At 49.5% G+C, this 15,000-nt stretch overlaps 1 protein-coding gene across 6 annotated transcripts in view; it reads right to left on the bottom strand.

The window, feature by feature from the left end:
- tenm3 (teneurin transmembrane protein 3) overlaps nucleotides 1-15,000 on the bottom strand; it is a gene marked incomplete at both ends in the record, with an annotated part of 201,492 nt that overhangs the window by 31,399 nt on the left and 155,093 nt on the right. For all 6 annotated transcript variants that reach the window (XM_080837071.1, XM_080837072.1, XM_080837070.1 and 3 more), the window contains 4 exons: nucleotides 2,723-2,866; nucleotides 4,712-4,979; nucleotides 10,074-10,335; nucleotides 12,193-12,312. In XM_080837071.1, the coding sequence (XP_080693197.1) occupies nucleotides 2,723-2,866; nucleotides 4,712-4,979; nucleotides 10,074-10,335; nucleotides 12,193-12,312 (794 nt within the window). The remainder of the gene's footprint in view (nucleotides 1-2,722; nucleotides 2,867-4,711; nucleotides 4,980-10,073; nucleotides 10,336-12,192; nucleotides 12,313-15,000) is intronic.

The following is a 15,000-nucleotide window of genomic DNA, read 5'->3' as shown; positions in this document are numbered from 1 at the left end:
AACAGCGGGAAAATAAGTCTGTGGCGGCCATTTGGAAATACAGTAATCAGTGGCCATTAGCCCTGTGTGATTCTGTGGAAAGGCTGGTGGTGTGGGGGGGTGTTTACAGCTGTTTAAAAACCTCTCTGTGTGCATGTAGCAGCGGGCAGTGGCAGCCATTCCGGCTCTGAAGGGCTGTAATCACAGGCTTGAGCCCTCTAGCTCCCATAGGGCCGATATGAAGGACGAACTTTGCTGTGCTGTTTGAGAATTAGAGTTTCTTGGTCGTTGGCCCTGACCGTACGCATAAATTCACAACACTGCGGACATCCATGCCAACACGCCACTCGGATCAATCATGGCTGCGGGCGATGCTATAGGCTGTAATTATCAAGAAGACAGGGTTGTGAGAGGAGAAACACCACTGCCAAATCATCCCGCAGAGTCAAAACGGCCATTTAAAGCCGAGCCATCTGGGGACATTACAGGTTTAATGAAGGGAACAGTGGCACAGCAAGTGGACCGCCGTGGTGGCGAAAAGGCCATCCAGTAAAGAGCCAAAATGGCTGACAATAGCCCTGGCATTTGGGAACAGCGTGAGTTGAGCAGACATTTCATTTTCCACAAGGGTTCTGGAGGACAAGAGGGGGACAAAGGGGGGGGGGGGGGGGTTCCTCGCTGGGACAGAGAGACACGACGACGAGGGAGCAGGAGGGAGGGTGCGTGTGTGCTTGCGTGTTGGGGGTGTGTGAGGCGTGAAGATGAAAGGCTGGCTGAATTCCCTCGGACAGCTGGCACTAAGCTGGCGAGGTAAAGGGAGGCTTAGTGTCAGTCAGCGGGGCCGACACTTAAAGAGATGAGCCTAGAGACACGGCTGCTCTGCGCATCCCACGCCAGCCCAGAGGAGGCGGCCGGCCCGTGGCAGCCGCTCTCGTTACGTGTTCATTATCATGGCCCCTTCAGATTCATCACAAAAGAACAGGCACTCAGATAGAGGCAAAGAAAAGCACACGGAAAATCAGATCGGAATTGGACAAAAATGCATTACGAGAATCGATGAAAAGATACAGAGTGATACAATGACACGAAATCAGAAGCATTTCCCTATGAGTTGTGTGTATGTGTCTTTTGACCTGTCCGTGCCTCACTGTGGCTAGGAGAGGGCATAGGCAGCTCCAAGGCTCACAGGTTGCTGCTGCTGCTGTCTCCAGGCTTTTGCTGTTTCAGGAGAGCCCATTTGCTCTCTCATTACTAAGGTGAGTGGGCCTCTTCTCTGGACATCTCCATTACCGGCCCTGCCTGTGATGGACACCTTCCTCATTGCCCTAAGTATGAGCCTGGGCTGCCGAGCCTGCAGAACACAAGCACTCAGCTGACCTAACAGGAGGATTGATTGGCCTCACGCCCTGTCCGTCACCTCATAATGACCAATCACGCGCCTCATTCAATTAGACACTTTGTGGAGACGCTGCCAATCATATATATATAACTTTCTTTCTTTTTTTTTTCTTTCTGTAGCAGTGATTTGTGTTTTAAGGGGTTGAGGGGGAAACCGAACACCGTGCTGATACATCCAAATGCATCTAGCATTTTCCGCTTTCTTTTACGACTTGATATTTTTCTCAAGCGAAATGGTTTTGGCTGTCCTGACACGCAAGTAATGCCGGAGCCAAGTGACCTCTGGCTGCCCTCGTCTTGCAGCGTCACAGCGCACACCTCCAGCTTTTTCAACTTTTCCCGTCCAACATCTCCTCCTCTCCTTCCCTCCTTCCCCCCCTTTCTATGTCTCAAGGATGCACTCTTCAGCCTCTCGCCCTCTCACGTTGATGAAGTGGTGGTGGTGGTGGTGTGAGTGTGTGTGTCTTCGAGGTAGATGGGTGGGTGAGAGTACTGGAGTAACAGCAGGGTGGAGAGTGCAAGCTTGCTGAGAGCCCTTCAGTGCAGTGTCCTCTCGGTGAAGGACATCTCGGCAGAAATGTCACTGCCCTCACTCCCTCTGGCTGTTACAACACAGCTGAGTGGACAGCACATGAGCTGACACACACACACATACACACATACACGCACATGCGCATGCACCCACACGTCAAACACACATCACAATTCTGTCCGTCACATTTACACTGAGGCTTGCATTTGTGTGGTACTGTTAGCAGCACGCCATCTGTCAGCGAAAAAGGAAGTGTAAGGGAAACAGTGAGAGGGAGAGAGAGAGACAGAGACAGAGAGAAAGAGATGAAGTGTCAGAAAACCCATCCTGCCATGCATGAATGGGCACTAATAAGTGTGTCAATGCACGCCTCTGAACCCTCATGCTTAATGTTGACAGGGGGCCCTCAGCAGTATGTGTAAATCCACAGGCTCATAAACAAGACACCAGCGCTACCTTCACTCAAATGGGGAGGAGGGGATGACAGTCAACATAATATTTGTTTGTATTCTCCTGCCACAGGAATGAAATGATCAAAAGCATCTGAGTGCACCCTAACAGGGACCATGTCAATGTGCACCAGCAAGAAGACAGGGTAACAGAGAGAGAGAGAGAGAGAGAGAGAGAGAGAGAGAGAGAGAGAGAGAGAGAGAGAGAGAGAGAGAGAGAGATAGAGAGAGAGAGAGAGAGCCAACAGGCTTTGAGAGTCTGATAAAAACCAAACATGTGGGGACAAAAGAGGAGAATCCTGGTCCATAACGAGCTGGACCGAGAGGAGTAGAGGTGGGTGAGCTGGGTCGGATATGTCCCTACCGTTCTGCACGTCCAGCACGTGGTGTTTGTCCAGCGTCCAGCCGCCCATGTTGGACGCGTCCAGCTCGTAGCCCTGCAGCATGGCCGTCCTCTTCTCCCAAAGGATCAGGTCCAGACATGACTCGTACTCAAAGCCCACCGACACTGCAGGGAGGGCACAGAGAACACTGTCACTTACACGCACTCACACCCACACAAACCTGTACAGATACATCCACTCATTGCAAACGTTGTTTCAGTGCTCATTCCCTTCCCGTCTACACCACCGCTGATTCCCTTCTTTACCATTGTAGTACTCGGAAACCACCTTTCCCCACTGCTTGGGAATGCTGGCATTCGTCTCCCGACAGCAGGTCTGAGAACAGCAGGTGGAGACTTTCTCATAACTTTCCTAATTTGATAAGGATCTCTAAACATCAGCCTGGGGCCTGCCTAATGCCCTCTCCCCGACCCGCCCAGCGAGCACACTGGCCTAGCAGCAGATCTCTTTACATTCATATCTGTCTTCAGCCGATCACATTAAGCAAGCGACCTTGTGCACCTCTCTGACAATCAATAACCGCCAGGCGATTCGGTGAGTGAAATTACCAGTGTAATGCAATTGCAAAACCAAACTCTGATGAGAGGGAAGGAGAGGAGGTCTCAATCGATACCCTTAAGGTGTGTGCCTGCATGTGTTCCTGTGTGTGTGTGTGTGTGGGTGTGTGTGTGTGTGTGTGTGTGTGTTCATGCGTAAATACATGTGTACACACTTGGTTTGAACCTCATGCTCTATTTAGACTCACAGCATGCAGTTAGGTTTGTACAAGACTACGAGCATTTGAGCAAAGAGCCTGACAGTATAGCTCCGAGATGTTTTGTTGTGTTTTCCAATTTTTCCCTTCCTCCTTTTCCATGCTGGCTTGCACTTCCTTTTTACACGAGGGTCTGACAATCAAAGCAGGCTGGCCACTGCCTCGCCGCTCCTCTGTTCTCCTCTGTTCTCCTCTCCTCTTGTCCGCTCTGTCTGCCAGGAAGCTTTCGCTGTGGCTGCCGTGGCCCTGCCTGCTCTGGCTGCTGCCAAATGCAGCCTTACTGTAAAAGCACTGCCTTTCACATCCGCAGCCCCGTAGCATTTAGCCAAAAGAAAAGAACGAAACAACGAACAAAAAAAAAGAGGGAGGCAGAGAGACAAAAATATCAAAAAAACGCAAATGGCATGACCTTCATGAAAACATGAGCGATAGAGAAAGAAAGAGTAAAAGATAGGGAGTGAGTGAGTGAGTGAGTGAGAGAGAAAAATGCGTTCCTCCCTGTGGTTTCTGTATAGAGCAATCATACAAGCAAAAAAAGAAATACATACTGTCAGCAAAAAGCCAGCCGAGAAAAAACAGCATTGGAAAAGAGCAAGCCCTCAGCCATCTAAATTAGAGACACCGACCTTCTGGCGTATTCAACATGGGGAAATATTAGCATGCAGACACAGAGAGAGGAGGCCATTAGCGTTAAAGAAAATATAGATGCTATTTATATTCAGTGCTTCTCCTTAACCTTGGTGGGTCTTCTTTCCCATGCTGAACAGCAGCAAAACATGTTCCCCTGCCTGCCCTTAAATACAGTGTGTGGGAAAGGTCTGTATTTTAAGAGCGTTGGGTTGAGCAGCGAAGAGCAGACAGGCTGAGCCAGGCAGCCACGGCCGTGACCTCCGCTTCCGTCTGCCTCCCGTGCCGTCTGGCCAGACTCCCACGGCCCGCCGACTGGCCCGCTTTTCTTCCTGGAGTGCCCACTCGAGAGGTGCGGCGAGACCAACATTTGATCTCGTGCATTCGATTGAGAGAAGCACACCGAGAGATCGTGCGGTAGATGTGTGTGGACGCGGCAACGCACTTGAGTCTTTCCGTTGGCACGATGAATAGGCTCACTTGGAGAAATGGCTCTATGAACACTTGTAAACATAAACATAAACACTTTCGCCGCACCCACCACCACCCCATCCCCCCCACTACTCACCCACGGCCTCGGACATGCCGTAGACTTTCTGGTTGTAGGCGTCCGTCTTGTCCCAGATGAAGGTGAAGGACAGGTTGGGCTGTGCCGGGAACCACTTCTGGAAGAGGCGCCCCACCACGGCCACCATCAGGTGCACCTTCATGAGGTTGAAGGGCACCGTGGCCTGGGTCATGGTCACCTTCAGCACGGGCTTGTAGCCACCCGCCCGCGAGCTCAGGTACATCAGGTTCAGGTCACTGCCCGGGATGGCTGTCTCCTCCTGCAGCACCTGCGACATCAAAGAGAAACAGAGGGCAGGGGGTGGGGGAGAGGAGGTTAAAGAAGACATGATGAAGGAGGTGGAAGAGGAGGGGTGAGGAAACAGTTTTTTTTAAGCGACTCTGCGGAGTAAATCTTGTGTCAGGGATGTCAAAGCAGGGGGGGTGTTGGAGCAACGGAAGTGCAAGACAGAATGAGGGATCACTTAAAAAAAAGAAGAAAAAAGCAATGACCTTCTTTCCCTCTGCCTGGCTCTGTCCCTCTCTCTCTCTCTCTCTCTCTCTCTCTCTCTCCCTCCCTCCCTCCTGCCTCCCCCTCCTCCTGTATTGTGGCGAGCAGCTGGAAGGGGCATTAGTTGCCCCAGAAGCCACAGCTTTTCCTTCGGCAGGATTACGCTCCATCTGTGGGAGTGTGTGTGCACGACAACCAGCAGTTATTCCCCCGCTCAGCGCCAACCTCACCCGCCACCAGCCAGCGTCCCAGTCCAGCGCCCCAGCTAATAGGCATTACATAGCCCTGTTTAGAATGTCTATAAGAGTAAAGGCAGTGCAGCACAGTACATGTGTATTCATGCTGCTGTGTGTGCTCATGTATGTGTATGTGTGTGTATGTGTGTGTGTGTGTGTGTGTGTGTGTGTGTGTGTGTGCGTGTGTGTGTGTGTGTGTATCTATGTATGTGTCTGTTAGTGTATGTAAGAATGTGTGTATGTATGTGTGTTCTTGTCTGTGTGTATAAATGTAAGTATGTATGTAAGAATGTCTGTGTGTGTGTGTATGTTCTGTATGTGTGTGCTTGTCTGTGTGTATGTATGTAAAGTATGCCTGTGTGTGTGTGTGTGTTTATGTATGTGTGTGCTACTCTGTGTGTATGTGTTTATGTATGTGTGTGCTACTCTGTGTGTTTGTACTGTATGTAATTAAGAATATAAGTATGTCTGTGTGTGGGTGTGTGTGTGTATGTGTGTGTTTGTGTGTTTGTGTGTGTGTGTGTGTGTGTGTGTGTGTGTGTGTGTGTGTGTGTGTGTGTGTGTGTGTGTGAGTGCGCATGTGTGTGTGTGTGCATGTGTATTTTAGTGATGGGCTGAGGTCCCTGCGTGGCGTATCGATGGCACAGAGAAGGACATGGCTTGCCCTCACAGCAGCACCCTCTGAGGGTCGCGAGGAGGTCGCATGGAAACAGTGGTGTCCAGCAGCGGCTCAAAAACCACACCGCCTCACCACCACCCCTCTTTCTTCTCCAGCAACCTGTCTGGAAAGACCATAATACCCCCCTCCACCTCCATCCCATCTCCCTCACTATCACTCTCGCCTCTGTCTATCACTCTCCCACACTCTTGCCTCTCCTGGAACAGCGCGGCGTGCTACAGTGACAGGACACATCAGATTTTCACTACTTAAGCACAGCCCCCACTCTAAATCCACCAAGGATTCTTTCCTCTTTTTTCCTTTCAACTTCTTCCCTTCTCTTCCCATCTCCCCCTCTCTCTTCCTTTTCTGCAGAGGGATTGGATCCTGCTGTATTTTCATTAGGCTGTCAGGACTGGCGTGAGAGCCCGGTTCTGTTCTCCTGCCGGCCTTTGATATACAATATGCTTGGCCAATGACAACAGAATCAATCAAAATGAAAAACAAATTGATGGAAGGGAAAGGATGGGGCAGAAGAGAGTGAGAGAGAGACAGAGAGGAGGACGAAAATAAACCTCCTCAATGGCAGAATAAGGGCTTGTAGTTTTAACAGCCCATCTGTGGGTTTAATGTACAGGTACTCACGAGGTACACACACACACACACAGACACACACAGACACACACAGACACACACAGACACAGACACACACACACACACACACACACACACACACAATAGGTCATGAGGTGCCTTATCATCAGCATAACCACAATTGACATGCAGACCTAATTCCTGTGTGTGTGTGTGTTTGCCCTTTCCTATGGCCTGGCCTCCTCATGTTTTGTTAAGGGCAACCTCCAGGCCTGAATAAATTCAGAGGGTGACCCATGTCTGCCTGCAATCTTTAATTACGGTGGCTGACTTAATATCATGGCTGACTGGGCGTCAGACAAATTCCTAATATGGAGCGCTGCCATCCTATATGGTCTCTCCTCGCTATCTTTTGTTATCAGGCGAGACCGTGAGAATTCCCTGAGGGTGTGGTGGGCTTATTCCTTCTGAAGAGCTTGTTCACCACAATTAAATCAGTGAGTGAAGAAACTTCATCTATGGACCTATTATGAAGTCATGCTATATAGGCTGATATGTGTCTGGAAGTCATTACTGTGTCATAACTAAGAATATATACGGATATAATTTTTTTGCAAACACAGATGGAGTGGCGGTTGTGTCTTATGAATACCGCAGCTGCTACCAGCAGCGACGTTTCGCGATATTACAGACTCACATATATCAAAAGTTTAATAAACGTCCTCTCAGATTTTCCTTGGACGTGTATGTTTTTCCTCCCCGCTTTTAACTTCTGTGTAACAGGCATGTGCCCGTACTCACAGGGGCCTCGGCTAAAATTGAATTCCTTCCCCCTGCGCCAATATGGCATAGAGAGGCCGTATCTTATGCAGCGCTGGTAAAAATTACGAGCGCTCTGCAGTGCATGGCTGAGAAAGAAGAGAGAGAGAGAGAGAAGAGAAGAGAGAGAAAGAAAGAGCGAAGAGAGAGAGAGAGAGAAACAGAGAGAGAATGAGAGAGAGATCTGTTTGTCATTTGTGTATGGCACTTCTCGTAAGAGCCTGGAGCCATTACAGTGTTAGGGCCAGATCCTCTCATTAAACGCTAACTTCATTTGCTGTAATTCGGCCCGGTTAGCACTCGATAGGGGCCCATCTACTACAGAGACTTGGATGCAGAGCAGAGGACCGTTCCCAGCCACACTAGCAGACAAGCCAGACTCACAGACACACAATTACATACATATACTAGCACTCACTTACACTGACACACACACACGCACACACACACACACACACACACACACACACACACACACACACACACACACACACACACACACACACACACACACACACACACACACACACTCACATTTCTCAAAAACAACCAGCTACAAACACACAAAACTGGCACAGGGGCCTGGGCAAAGGGGAGCCAAAGTGTTGCTGTCTGTAGACCCTTAGCCGTAGTGGTCTGGAGAGAAAAGCTGAAGCACAGCCGAGGACGGCCCATGTGTTTGGCTCTGCGTATCCATTACGGGAGATGCGGCCGCCCTGCGCCCAGAGAGGCAATGATAGTGGAGAAGCCTGTTTTTGATGTTAGCGCTGGCTCGCGGTGCCTCTGGGAGAGAGGAAGGGGGGGGGGATCATATACGGCGGCACATCTGGAGCCAAGGTTCAAGGAGGCGGCAGGGGGTGGTGGTAGGGAGGGGTCAGACGGAGAACATCATCCCAGGCGTCACCTCCATCAACCCCTCTTCAACCCCCCTCCACACACACCCCCCACTCCCACTGTCAAGAACAAATCATTCCCTACTATGCATAGACACTACGTATGGGATAGCCATGAATCAAAGTGACACACTGTGTTCTTTCTTTTCTTTTGGTCTTTATGGCAAACTCACACACACACACACACACACACACACACACACACACACACACACACACACACACACACACACAGACTCACACACACACACAGACACACAGACACACACACACACTCACACACACACACACACACACACACTCACACTCACACACATACACACACACTCCGGATCAAATTCCAAGCTCTGAATAAGACTGAGCAGCACATGAACGTCATTATATGAGAGAAGCATCTGCGACCTGGCGGGGGAACCAAAACCTCAGACTGCACACTGCATGAGCCTCAGTGAGAAAAATACCAAAAACGATAGAGGAGAAAGAGGAGGAGGGGGAGGAGAGGGAGGAGGAGAAGCAGCAGAAGAAAAAAAAACATAAAGAAAGAAAAATCACACACTTTTGTTTTCATTTCCGCACAAAGCTGGGCTTTCATGCCCATTGAGAACTGGCGGTGAGATGCTAATACTTTGTGACCGTGTGCTGTGGAGGCCAGACGCAGACTGATCTGCTGGCCACATATGGACAGACTGGGAGAGTCTTTATCCAGCACACAGGGATGACCCTATGGAGGCACTTATTCAAAGTGTACAGCTGCTAATATGGTGCAAAAATGCAGAGCTTCTCTCTGCTAAAATGGAGCTATTGTTCTCATGTGGTTAAGGATATGGAATGGGGAGGGCTGGGGGCGGGGGGCGGGGGGGGCATAGGGGTAGGGTTGGTGGGGGCTGGGGGGGGGGGGGTGTTTTGTAAAGATTGAGCAGCCAAAACATCAATGAACGAGGTGACTGAATTGTTTCATGGCATATTGGAATGGAAAGTCCATGCTCAACAGTCTGATGAACATAGCTTATCCAGAGAGCTGACTTGATCCCTTGAGAATGCAGTACCATGCATGAAAGAAATGGTACTTATACCTAATGCAATACAAGCAGGTCTAACAAACAAGCCAGAGCAGGGTGCTTTTTTCAGGCTAAATTTGTGGTAGGAGCCCAGAGATGAAAGCCAGTGGCCTGCTCTCCTGACGCAGAGACTCGGTCCCCTGCCCTGACCCTGCAATGGAGTTCTGCTGTGGAGCTCTGCTGTGTCTGATGCATTACACAGCCTGTGTCTCTCTGTGTGTGTGTGTGTGTGTGTGTGTGTGTGTATGTGGAGCAGCCTGTGTCTGCTGCATTACACAGCCTGGCTGAGGTGGATGTCAAAGCTCATGGCTGCACGCGATAGCCCTTTCTGACACAGGGTTCTGGAAGTAGTTTGGCCACAAAGGAAAGAGGGGAGCAAGCATGTGAGTGTGTGTGTGCGTGTTTATACTCCTGTATGTGTACGGTTGTCCAAATGATACAGTACATGTATGTGTGTGTGTGTTCCTGTGCCCTTACTTTTGTGTGTCTGTGCATGTATCTATGAGTGTGTGTGTGTGTGTGTGTGTGTGTGTATGTGTGTGTGTGTGTGTGTGTGTGTGTGTGTGTGTGTGTGTGTGTGTGTGTGTGTGTGTGTGTGTGTGTGTGTAGTCTCACCTGCGTCTCTGGGATGATAGGACCGTCCTGAAGAGAGGCCCTGTAAAAGGTGGAGAGGGGTGTGGCCACGATGAGGGGGCTGGGCCGGACAAAGCCGCTGAGGTCACAGCTTGGAATGTCGTTCTCCTCCTTCTTCAGGACCAGCGTGTCCATCACATAGAACACGTTCCACGGGATCCACACTGTCCGGTACTGTGTCAGGAACGGCGCCCGCTCAAAGCTCAGAGTCAGAGATGCTCCACCGTTAGCCAGGATGTCAAACCTGAAAACACCCAGACAAACACACACACACACACAGACACACAAACACACACACACAGACACACAAACACAAACACAGACACACAGACACACAGACACACAGACACACACACACACACAGTCACACAGACACACACACACACACAGTCACACAGACACACACACAAACACACACACAGACACAAACTGATTAGTAAGAAAGAGGACATTGTTTTCATCTGGTGGCAGTGTGAGGGAGAACAAAACAAACTGAGACTGGAAGGCTCTCAACTCCACTCTTCTCTTTCTGGGAACTGGCTTTTTTAGTCTGGTATGGTGAAAAGTACATTATGCTGTATTTGTGTGTGTGTGTGTGTTTGTGTGTTGTTATGAGTTGAATATGGAGAGAACTGTAAGTAGTGGCCTATACGGCACAGCTGGAGCCAATAGTGGTCTGATGGATGCCACACATGCTTCAGCGCACAGATGCTCTGTCATAAACACACAGCGGTGAGGATCTCCAGAATGGGTGTGTTATGCACCGACAGCAGCTGATCTGCTGTGTCTCTCAGGTCCGCTGTCACACAGGGTCACTGTAACATCTGCCTGAGTGGCTAAATCTCTCTCCCTCCCTCCCTTCCTCCCTCTTCCTCTCTCTCTCCCTCCTGTTTTCTCTCTCTTTCCTTACTCTCGCTGTCCCCATCTTTCCCTTGCTTCCTCTCTCTCACACACTTTCTCTCCCGTTCCCTCTTTATCTCTCTCTCCATCTCTGCCTCTCTCTCTCCCTTTCTTCCTCTCTCTCTCCTTTCCCCTCCCCCTCCCATTCTTCCGTGGTGTCATGACGATGCAGACCTGTTATCGAGGCCAGAGTACGCCTGACCTGTTCCCGTCTGTCACAATGGCAGCGGCAGCATAAACCCCAGTGGCCTGCAGCAGCACCCAGCCCTGAGCCTCCACCATTAGGACAAAAGGCAGCTCTTATCCCGGCGCTAATCTGCTATCTCTCTCTGCTACACAAACTCTCCCCGCTGGCACACTTCAAACAAACCTCACAACATACCTGACTCCTAATGGATTTATGGATGTGTGTGTGTGTGTGTGTGTGTGTGTGTGTGTTTTGTATGGTTATTGGTATGTGTGTGATTCTGTGTGTGTTGTGTCTGTGTGTGGCCGGGTTGACATTTCCTGTGCTGTGTGTGTGTGTGTTTGTGTGTGTGCGGGGCTGTGACTCTCTCTGGTAGTAATAATCCTGCGCCGTGTTTGGACAGCGTAAGGGCGAAGCCCTGCTTGCCTGATTGATTCTGCCCTTGTGAATCCAATGCATTTTAAGCAGCCCCCTCATTTAAAGCACAGCCTCTCTGCACCGGCTCCCATTTGCATGAGATGATCCTCTCACAATGACAAAAATGCTCATGCTTACCTCCCCACACACACACACCAAAAGAGACTGACATGCATATTCACACTCCCACCTGTCACCTTTCACCTAATGCAGCAGCAGTGCAAGCACAAATATATACTTCCCTGGATTTTGGTGTGTGAGGTTGTTTGCTTGTTGAGTGTATTTGTGTGTGACAACTTGTACTTAGGATCACATTTATAGATTGTGTTCATAAACCAGTGTTTATGTGTGTTTGTGTGTGTGTGTTTGTGTATATATGTGTGTAAATGTGTGTGTGTGTGTGTTTGTGTATATATGTGTGTAAATGTGTGTGTGTGTGTGTGTGTGTGTGTGTGTGTTTGTGTATATATGTGTGTAAATGTGTGTGTGTGTGTGTGTGTATGTGTGTGTGTGTGTGTGAGTGTGTGTGTGTGTGTGTGTGTGTGTGTGTGTGTGTGTGTGTGTGTGTGTGTGTGTGTGTGTGTGTGTGAGACCTACATGCCATCCTGTCGTGTGATGGTGTAGCCGTGATCTGGGTAGTCAACAAAGGAGACGTTGACCCCGATGAGGGGAGTTCCATCCGCTGTCAACACCTGTCCTCTGATGATGGACGCCAGGCTAAAGGACACACACACACACACACACAAGAAACAAAACCATTAACACATGCATACACATACGCACACACACACACACACACACACACACACACACAAACACACACACACACACACACACACACTCAGCACATGCAGTTCATACATACATACAAAGTAAACACATCCATACATTATGCATGATTACATCAGAAAACACACACACAAACACTCTTTCACAAACAAACACAAATATACCGCTACACTTGAACACTTCCCCAGCCCTCCTCAGTAAATCACGTAAAAAGCACTTTATCTCATTGTGAAGATAAACAGATGGACATACATACTTTCCCCCACACACACATATTTCCACCTACTCATAGACATAGACATGTCAATGGGAGAGTGTGTATATGTGTGTGTCCCTGTGTGTTTGTGATCTACATGTCATCCTGTGTGTGATGGTGTATGTGTGTGTGTGTGTGTGTGTGTGAAAAAAAGTATGTGTGTGTGTGCGCACGTAACTGTGTGTGTAATCTCATAAGTCAGGGTTTCTTTAAGTAGCTGAGGGACTTGCTCTTGCCTTTCATGCCGGGCAGTGTTGTCCCTGCTGGCCGGAGCAGGATCGATACGCTGGGCTCTGAGTGATTGCAGAATAAATCTCCTACTCTAATTCCACACCACACCATTCCCGAAAAAACACCCCCCTCTCCTACCAAAACACACACACACACACACACACATCCACACATTCATACACACACACCCATCCACACACTCACACACACACATCCACACAAACAAACAGACTGACTTACACACATCCACAGGTTGACATATACACCAACACAAACACACACACACACATACACACACACACAGACTAACTGGCTGCTTCCAGTCGATAGCCAGCCACCTGTGTCTTTTGGGGCGTTGAACTGTTTGTTAGTATATTAGTGTGTGTGTACAGTCTGTATGTGTGACGTGACTGTCTAGTGTGTGTGAGTATGTTTATGTGTGTGAGTGTGTTCGTTAGTGTGTGTGTATACGGGGTGACAAAAGGGGCAGACATGTTTGTCCAGCATGGCGACGGGCAGAAGATTTAGCTGAGTGCTTAATCAATGTCAGCACGTTTCCTCCAAACAGGCCATCCTCCAGGAGGGGCAGGGCCGCATCTGCCTGATTAGCGCCTGATTTTCCAGGTCATTACTGCTTCAGAGGGGAGGTTAATCAGACACGCTGCAGTGAATCAAGCCTCCTCCCTCACACACACACACACACACACACACACACACACACACCGCTGACCTCCACTCTCGCTCTTCCAGCGTGGTATGTCTGACCCCGTGCTGCTCGGAGTTCCAAGCTCAGGTAAACATTCCATAAATTGCACCGCATCCTCCTCCTAATGCACCCATAATTTACACCGCCCATTTGCATCCTGAGTGTGTGTGGATGTGGACCAGTGGGTACACGTTCAGTGTGAGTGCATGCGGTGTGTGTGTGTGTGTGAGGTGTGTGTGTGTGTGCGGTGTGTGTGGCCATAAAACAATGGCTCCCGTCATCGCCCATCAAGGCGGGAAGTGTGCTAAAAGCCAGCAGTAACTCACATTCCGCTGGCACTCCTCTCTCTGAGCGCTCTCTTCTCTTCTCCACTCCACGGTGGAGCTGAAGGCATTTCGCCAACACTTAATGTTGAAGGGGTGTGCAATAGACACGGGACGTGAGGCGCTTTATTTGTCATTGCAGGCATACAGCTGAATTTAGTTTGGTAACTCTCTGAGAGCAGCAGCAGTAGATAAAAGATAAAAACAAGATAAATATGATGAGGTAATGTCCTTTATAAATATAAAATAGTTAAATGCACTATGATGAGGCACTTAAATGGTAACTGTGCAAAAAGTGCCGTATAAAAACGTATTGCACACCTACACACCCAAGAGTGTCATGACACCTGTCATGAACATGAAGGAGTCTTTCTTTAGGAATGTTTATGACTTTTGTCATTAAGTCTCATGTCATGTCAGTGTTATGCACAACCCCTCCAAATAAAGTGACCAGCATTTCTCCTCAACCCTCACACCCCCACACACACACACAATGTCCTGCATTCACTAGCCAGTGGTTGGCCCTCCCGTGCCATGTTTTAGCTCCGGCTTCGCCACATGCTGACAGACAGTCCATGTTGAGTGGACGGCTCCTAATGAGAACCGTGCACAAGACCGTCAAGACCTCCTCCTCTTCCTCCTCCTCCGGCTCCCCTACAGAGGGAGAGCGAGCGTCTGGGAAGCGGTGTGGCCACTTCTCCCAGGGAGCCGTGGGATGACGGTCAGCGGTGTGGACATGCGTTTGTCCCAGGAGACGCTGCCACGCTCAGCCCTCGGCAGAGTCACCATCCCTAAATGGCAGATTGGGTTTCTGAAAACAAACAGGACCACTGCCTCACCTCCAACTGCTCCAGAATGCGCCCAGAGTTGTGGGTTTTTACACCGCAGCTATTGTCTTTATTCCTGTGTGTGTTTGTAATGGAGAGGATGAAGAGAGCTGTGTGTGTGTTTTTTGTCTTTGCGTCCTTCCCTTTGACTGGGCGGTGTGTGTAAATGCTGTATCTGCTCGTATCTTCTGGTCTGGCTGCGCTTGGCTCGTTCTCCTCTACAGGATGACCTTCGATATGTTTTCATCACAGGGATTAGTGGCTTATCCAGCT

Source organism: Sprattus sprattus (genome assembly GCF_963457725.1).
Source record: "Sprattus sprattus genome assembly, chromosome: 4".
NCBI lineage: Eukaryota > Metazoa > Chordata > Actinopteri > Clupeiformes > Clupeidae > Sprattus > Sprattus sprattus.
Note: the sequence above shows the minus strand (reverse complement) of the source record. Positions and strands in the feature narration are given on the sequence as shown.